Here is an 8,288-nt window from a genome sequence, read left to right on the forward strand (position 1 = left end):
ACTTTGCAATCGGTAAATTGGCAAAAGAAATAGGAACTCATTAGAGAAATAATGTATCACAGATGCTTGCTCTGAAAGAAAGATATAAAAAATATAGTACTTTATTGGTGGATTAAAATGCGGATAAAAAGGAGAAAAACTTCAAAAATTCATTTCCTTAATTGGAGAGTAGTAAAAATTTAAGGTATGGATGTTGTTTTGAGTGGACAAAGGTCATAGAACAATCTCTAAATTTACATACATTATATCTCATGAAATTGTGTGTTTCATACTTTATATTCATATGGATGTTGTTTTGAGTGGACAAAAGTCATAGAACAATCTCCAAATTTACATACATTATAATTATATCTCATGAATTTGCGCGTTTCATGCTTTATATTCTTAATTTTTTTGTGTGGTGTCCGGGGTTTGAACCTCGGACCTTGTATATATTATGCATTGTCCTTACCAACTGAGCTAAGCTCACGTTATATTCTTAATTAACTTGTACCTACACCCTCTGATCAATACTCCCTCCGGTCCTATATACAAGAAACAATTGACTTTTTAGATACATTTGATAATTAATGTATGTGGTCTATATTCTAAACCAGATACATCAATTATCAAATGTATCTAAAAAGTCAACTGTTTCTTATATATAGGACCGGAGGGAGTATTATACGAAAAAATCTACATTTTAAATTCATTCAATTAATGATGTATATGATATTTATTATAAACTATGTACATCATTTAATGAATGAATCTAAAATGTTAATTTTTTTCTTTTAATAGGGACAGGAGAGTATATGAAATTTGTGTGCTTAATGCTAATGAATGCCTTCACATTTGTTTCACTCCATCTCCTTCTTTAATTAGTCAAAATAAACATTAATATTTTTTTTACTCCATCTCCTTCTTTAATTAGTCAAAATAAACATTAATATTTTTTTTTGAGAAAAGAAACAATAATAGTATTTTTTTTGAATGCTTTAATAAATTTTTTCTGAAGGTGATTTAATATTTTTTTAAGGAAGGCTTTAACTAATTAATACATAATAAATGCTTAATAAAACCTAGTATTTATCATAAATATAGTATAAAGTACTATCAGTTTGATTATGATATGAGATTTACCTTTCCCACCCTACTGCCTTCTCGCGCGCCCTGCAAAATTCCAAAAATACCCCTGGTCCGGATTACATATTACGAACCAGATTGTTAATGTTTCCGGAATATAAAATCCGGACAAATACGATATGAATATTTTGTGTCTTTCTTTGATGTCAAGGGTCTCTGTTGATCGTTATACGACCCCCGCATAAGCTGCAATGCAATTGCAGGGGTCGTATGAGCGGTCAACAATGACCATGACAACACAAACACTCCTAAAAGCTGCCTAAAAAACTAAATTTTTTTGAAGAAAATGTAAGAAAGGAAGTGAAGAAGAATGAAGGAAATTGTTGAAGATCCAAGCCTTTTTATAGCCTAAAACAAGTCCTAGGTCATTTGGAAGTCAAAGAAAACGTGTTTTTCATTCAAAACCGTCCAAAAAACGCTTTAAAACTCCACTAACCGGCCAAAGCTTTGGTGAAACGTCACCGACCAAATTGTTACTGAGTGGTTCCGGATTTTATAATCCGGAATGCATGAAGTATTTCCGAATTATATAGTCCGAACTGCACCAAAATAACATAAATGATGAATCTTTTGGGAAGGTGGTTCGAAGAGGAGCTTTTGAACTCGATCCTGCCGGCCTGCCAACTGACATGTTACGATCTGCAGGCCGACATGATCGAGTTCATAAGAACCTCTTCTTTGGAGTTAGATCTGCAACACAATGAAGAAAGGCAAGGTGTTTTCAAGAGGATTTCTTTGAGTTAGATCCTGCTGCCTTGCCAAATGACATATTCATCTGGCAGGCAGCACGATCTAACTCATAGAAACCTCTTGATATTTTTGAGTTATCTATCTATCAAGGAGGCATCAGGGACTATCTATATATTTTTGACAGCATGCTGAGGATCTTCATCATGCCGTTATATAGAGATCTATATATTTAAAACAGCATGAGAAAGATCCTCAGCTTGATGACAAAAATTTGTATGGTTTGCTTTGGTGTGTCTGTGTGTTTTGCTGGTATTGAAGATCAAAAATGGAGAGGGTGTATTTATAGAGGTCCTTGGATGTTGTGGACCACATAAACTCTTAGTGCAATGTGGTCCATACTAAAGAATCCTATGCCGAGGCATTCCAGATTTCGTGTTCCGGAATACACTTACGCCCTATGTTTTTCCGGATTTAGTAATCCGAAAAGCATATATTTGGTGATTTTATCGATTAAATGAACATCTTTGGCGTAAATTAAAACATAACAAAACACGCAATTAATCTCAACAACACATAACTAACACTGAATAAAACACGCAATTAAAACATAATGCAACAACTTAATTCAACAACACATAACTAACACGCAATTAAAACAACATAAAACACACGATTAATTAAAACATAACACATTATCACGGATCATCTAAACTAACTTCTTCCTCCTCTGGACCCTCCAGCAGAGCCCTGATCTCTTCGTAGTTCTTGGGCCGGTGCAAACTTTTCAGAATTTGTTCAGCAGATCTAACCAACGAAACGTCCAACTCGATCGGTCCTCTAGCGCTGTGCTGACCAAAGACAGAGAACATGGTTCTCACGTCGCCATCGTTTGCGAGTTTCATCCGGCTGAAGCGTAGAGATCCAGCTGAGCCGGACATTGGACATTGATATTCAACACCGACCACCCTTCTCGTGTCTCTGTGGTTGAGTTGATGGTTGATTTGATCCAGCTCATCCTTCAGCCCGGAAAGGGTGACATCGTCGCGAATCCTAAACAGATGGGGTGGTGTTCCACCGTTGTAGTAGACTGCCGCTAGCTTGATGTTCGGATCAAAGTCAGGGAATTCCATGATTTTTTTCCTGGTGTAGTTTACTTGTAATGAAATCAGGGACCACTATTTATAGAGGTATTTGGGCGCTGTGGACCACAAAAATTGTCGGTGCAACGTGGGCCACATAGAAGAATCCAATGCTGAATCAATCCGGATTCTAAAATCCGAACCAACCCTCACATACACAAAGGCGGAAGTTCTCCTTTGATTCACCCCATTATCGCCTTTTTCCGGAATATATAATCGGAATGTATGTGCATTCCGGATTATATATTCCGGATTGCATCAGAAGCTTTTGGCCGGTGGTCTGCACCACAAAGAAAACGTTTTTCAAACGTTTTGGGCGGTGGTCAAGTGTAAAAACACGTTTTTTAACCGGCATTGATGGCTTCCCCACCGTTTTTTATCCCCCTCCCCTATAAATATGGTCCTCTTCTACAATTTCTCACACCTTCTTCTTTCTTCTCTTCTCCTCTTCTACAACGATGTGTTTCCATCGTTGGCCTTTCATAGAAAGAGGCCTCTTTGGAAATCCATCAGGGGTCATATGATCGGTCAATAGGGTAGGGGTGAGTCTGAATTTGAGGTTGGTTTGCCTGGGTGTCATGTTGACTATCATGGTCTCTTGTCCCCTAGAGGCACCTGTGCCCCCTCTGTCTCCCCACCAATAGCTTTTCTTCTTCCCCGCCATCTTCTTTCCTCCCCACCCTCTTTCCTCTTCATCAGTGGTTGGAGTTAGAGCTGGAGCCACTGGTATAGCTTATGTAATAGGATAGGATTAGAAATAGTTTTAGGATGTAATAAGCTTTGAAAATTATTGTAATGTATTGTTCATATATTAATAAAATGATTTCTTTTTATTCTTATGTCTTTTTATTTGTGTTTATTATTTTTATTCGCATTTTATTTTAATTTTACTTCTGCTAAAATACTATTCCTGATTTTAAAATCCGGAAACATCTGAAAAATACTAACAATTCATTCCGGAATATGAAATCCGGACCAGGGGTAAAATTGAAAAAAAATAGGGCGCGCGAGGAAAGACATAGGGTGGGAAAAGTAATACTCTTATGATATTTAAAAATGGGCCCAATTTTTCCTTTACCATATGGTAACTAAGACCGGCCCAAAACCCGATTCGACCCAAAAAATAATAATTTGAGTGAAGTAGTAAATATCAATTTGGAAGAGAAAAAGAGTGAAGGAGAAAGACTATGGTCAAGAAGCGAAGTTCAAAGCTTGAACTATAGCAGAAAAGTTGAAGTAAAATCAGTTCCACAAAATGACACTGGACGATGATAGCTCCATTTACGTTGGTGGTCTTCCCTTCGACGCCACTGATGAAACAATTCGCACTGTCTTCAATTTGTATGGCGCCATTCTTGATGTCAAGGTAGTCTTTCACTTTTTTTAAATTTTTAAATTTTTTATTAAACCCTTGTTAATTATTTAATTTCTTTAGCTAATAATCAATTCAAGTAATTGGGTTTTCATTTTTATTGATGAGTTTTTTTTTTTTTTTTTTAATTTCAGATTATCAATGACCAACGTACACTTGGGAAATGCTATTGTTTTGTAACTTTCACAAACCCTAGGTCTGCAATTGATGCTATCAACGATATGAACGGAAGAGTATGTAATTCACCATATTATTGTATTTTTTTTTAGTTTATTTGTGTTAATGTTTGGTAATTATTGTTGTGGCGTGGTTATGATTTGAGAGTTTTTGGTCTTGACATTGTTGTTATGAATCAGACTATTAATGGCCGTGTGGTTAAAGTTAATGGGGTGAGGTCTCGTGGCGGTGGAGGTGGCGGTGGTGGTGGCAGATCAAATTTTGGGAGAGAAAGAGAACGTTATTATCATCATAATGATGAAAGGAATGGAGATTGGGATCGTGGCGGCAGAGATCGAGAGATTCGAGACCAAGATTATGATCATGGTAATGAGAAAGATGGATACAGGAATAGAGGCAGTGATTGGACCAGAGGTGGTGATTGGACTCGACAGCATCAGAGGTCTCGAGACCGTGATAGGTCCCGCGACCGTGATAGGTCTCGAGACCATGATAGGGATAGGGATAGAAGAGCCGAGCATATGCAAAATTATGATGGTCTAGCTAGAGAAAGCATGTTAGTCCGTGATAGGTCCCGAGACCGTGACAGGGATAGGGATAGAAGAGTTGAACACATGCTAGATTATGATGGTCAAGCTAGAGCAAGTATGTTAGGTCGTGATAGATCCCGAGACCATGATAGGGATAGGGATAGAAGAGTTGAACATATGCAAGATTATGATGATCAAGCTAGAGAAAGCGCGTTAGACCGTGATAGGTCCCGAGACCGTGACCGTGACAGGGGTATAAAAGTTGAGCATTTGCAAGATTATGACGATCAAGCTAGAGAAAGCATGTTAGATCGTGATGGGTCCCGAGACCGTGACAGAGATAGGAGTAGAAGAGTTGAGCATTTGCAAGGTTATGATGATCAAGCTAGAGAAAGCATGTTAGACCGCGATGGGTCCCGAGACCGTGACATCATGGTTAGGGATAGAAGAGTTGAACATTTGCAAGATTATGATGATCAACATAGAGAAAGCATGTTAGATGATGATTGGAATCATGACGGTGATAGGGCTGAAAATGAACTGGAAAACAGCAGGGTACAGGGTGGAGATGTGGATAAGGACCGTAACTTAGATGTGGATCCAGACAAAAAGATGGATAGGATTAGTGATCCTGATAAAAGTTTTGACGAACATAAAAAAGAACAACCGAGGAGAAACATCGAGTAAGATTTCCAATGTTAATTTTCTGTGACATTAGTTAATTTCCAACTGTTCTTTGGTTTACTTATGCTTCATACATATTTATTTTGCCTGATTTTCCTGCAGTTTGAATGTGACAAATCAAAATAGTCCATCAGATTCCAATGGGGACCACAATGATGAGGTAATGTGATATAATTGCGATCATTTGCGAGTTTCTTTAATGCGAGCATTCACAATTTTCTTGTTCAGATAATACAATGTCAAAATAAACCGAGACTGATTCTGGCACATTTTAATCTTGTTTTTACTTGCTTTTGTGGTCTTCAGGTAGAAGATGAATTAGAGAGGTCAATTCAACTGCTTGATCAACTAAAAAAGGAGGTTTGTAGTCTCTTCAAAACTAAAATGAATGAATAATGGAAATTTGTCAATATGGCGATGTCTGCTCTAGAAGGCTGCTTTATGATAATGTGACAGATGTTCTATTCTGAACAATTTCACTTTCTGAACATGTGCATTTCAAAGGCTTCCCAATATTTGAATGTTTGATAAATGCGTTAGGATATCACATAAAATAATATTCATCTGATTCCAACAAGCGCTCTAATCTTTAATAAGTTGTTTTTCTCCTCTTTTATGTGTTGGTGGTGCTGAAAAGTGGAATTTTGTCAGGTTTCTAAGCTGGAAGAGGGATTGGAAGAAAGAAGACTTAATGTTATGGAGTTACAAAAGCACTCTAAGGTACCTTCTCATTTATTTCCAAGCATCAAATTTTGAGATTGATTACTGTACTTCCAACATCCTTACTTTGAACACAAAAGCTGTTTTCTATTCTGATCTAGAAGATATTTACCGCAGAAACGGGAGGATGCTGTGATTACTGCAAAGAAAAAATCTTTATATCGCCAGATGCAGTTGACCAAGGTAATGTCTAAGTTTTAACATCAATTTTAACATCAAATTTGTAAATGATATTGCTAACATTGGGCTTGGGCAAATGATCCTCAGCTGCATGAATGTTTTCTGCAAGTGCACGATTCCACAGAAAGACTTAAAACCAGTGAAAAAGAACTCCAGGTTTGTGTCTTATATATATATTTCTGATTTACATTTGAAGCTGCAAATCACGTCCTGTGACTTTTTATAATGTTTAAATCTCACAATGTGGCGTAGGATATTTTTTCTTTTACAATTTCACATTATTTTGTGAACGTTGTCGAAAATTCTCTGCAGTTTTGTGGCAAGTTCTCCATTTATTATTAATTTTACTTTACAAATTGTTGTGATTCCTTGAATTATGTTGACGATATAGAATCATTATATGGTGCAGTTGTATGCAGGACATGTATTCTTAAGATTCTTTTTATATAGCTTCACTTCGTTTATCCCCTTTTCCAAAAAGTTATATTTTCCATGGAAATATCTCTGAAATTAAATAGTATATTTCTCTTTTGTATGTTTTTCTCTTTAAAGTGTTAGCACGGGTATTTGTATTTTGAGGCCAATGACATGCAATTGATTTTCAAAGAATAAATTTAAGATAGTTAGATAAGCATGAATATAGATGATAAGAAATCCTATGAATGATTAGAAAATCAAGACCACATTATTTTAAGCAATGTTTCCATTAATTAAGCTCCATAAAGGGGTCTAAAATAAAACCATCTTATGCCATAGATTATGGTGGCAAAAAATTGGAGAAATTTAAATACTTATGCGCGAAGTTGTAATGGAAATGCAAAAGTAGCTATTAGGAAGTGAATTCCTTGTTATCAAGGAAATGGCTGATATAATTCTCCCCTGAGATTTGAAAGATCTCTGATGGTTGTTCATCATTATTGATTTGACCTTGTGAATATGGTATTGGTTTGGTGTTGTCTTCTAAATTTAGTGAGTTTAGTTGCTCCTATAATCCAGCTTATTTCTTGTTTTTCTTCATTACTACGTATTTACTTAACTTGTGCTGGTAGCATATGCTGAGTTAATTTTTGTTGGTTTGCAGGCTCTAGTTGAATCAATATTGTTCGAGAGTGACGGTGATGGTGATGGTGGTCTTGGACAACTTACAAATGGAAGTCTAGATGGTAGATAGTTATTATATTACCAGAAATACCAAAAGTATGAAACCATTTTTGTACCATGTGTTGTCTCTTTAATTGCCTAGTGGTTTTTACTATCTCACTAGCTCCATGTATGGTAAGATTCATCTTTGGTTGCTTTTGAAATTCATACTATATTGTGCGGAGATTTTTTATTTTTTTCACCAACAAGCAGTGCTATAATCTTTCGATGTTCAGATTGTCTGTATGATGCTTAAAATAAATTTAGCATATGGCATCTTACCTGGGCTGATATGTAGAGAAAAAAGGCCTGGATTGATTAAAAATTTCTTTTTAATTTTTCCTTTTCAGATTCCATTCTAGTCTCTACAAAATAGTATTAAATTCTTGATGTCTCTACAAAATAGTATTACTAAATTCTTGATTATATTGTTTGAGTGTTTGTCAAGTCTATTGGGAAAACTGTTATTGTAACTATTGATTTTGACGGCAGAAAACAAGCTATTCAAATTTCACTCGTTGAATTGACCTG

The 8,288-nt window shown here is 36.1% G+C and overlaps 2 protein-coding genes across 2 annotated transcripts; one reads left to right on the top strand and one right to left on the bottom strand.

The window, feature by feature from the left end:
• Positions 1–2,392: 2,392 nt before the first annotated feature.
• On the bottom strand, positions 2,393–2,945 carry LOC146902170 (uncharacterized). Its single transcript, XM_085737118.1, has 2 exons — positions 2,532–2,945; positions 2,393–2,398 (listed from the first exon to the last, which is right to left on the bottom strand). Exons 1-2 carry the CDS (start codon positions 2,943–2,945, stop codon positions 2,393–2,395), a joined length of 420 nt encoding a protein of 139 aa, XP_085593244.1.
• Positions 2,946–4,128: 1,183 nt separating this feature from the next.
• LOC146902171 (RNA-binding (RRM/RBD/RNP motifs) family protein) lies at positions 4,129–8,082 on the top strand. The gene is made up of 9 exons (XM_085731339.1): positions 4,129–4,320; positions 4,461–4,559; positions 4,683–5,716; positions 5,820–5,877; positions 6,024–6,077; positions 6,369–6,437; positions 6,555–6,620; positions 6,705–6,773; positions 7,699–8,082. Exons 1-9 carry the CDS (start codon positions 4,210–4,212, stop codon positions 7,786–7,788), a joined length of 1,650 nt encoding a protein of 549 aa, XP_085587465.1. The 5' UTR covers positions 4,129–4,209; the 3' UTR covers positions 7,789–8,082.
• The last annotated feature ends 206 nt before the right edge of the window (positions 8,083–8,288 follow it).

Source organism: Medicago sativa, chromosome 8 (assembly GCF_051527215.1).
Source record: "Medicago sativa cultivar Bolivia chromosome 8, Bolivia_mono, whole genome shotgun sequence".
Taxonomy (NCBI): domain Eukaryota; kingdom Viridiplantae; phylum Streptophyta; class Magnoliopsida; order Fabales; family Fabaceae; genus Medicago; species Medicago sativa.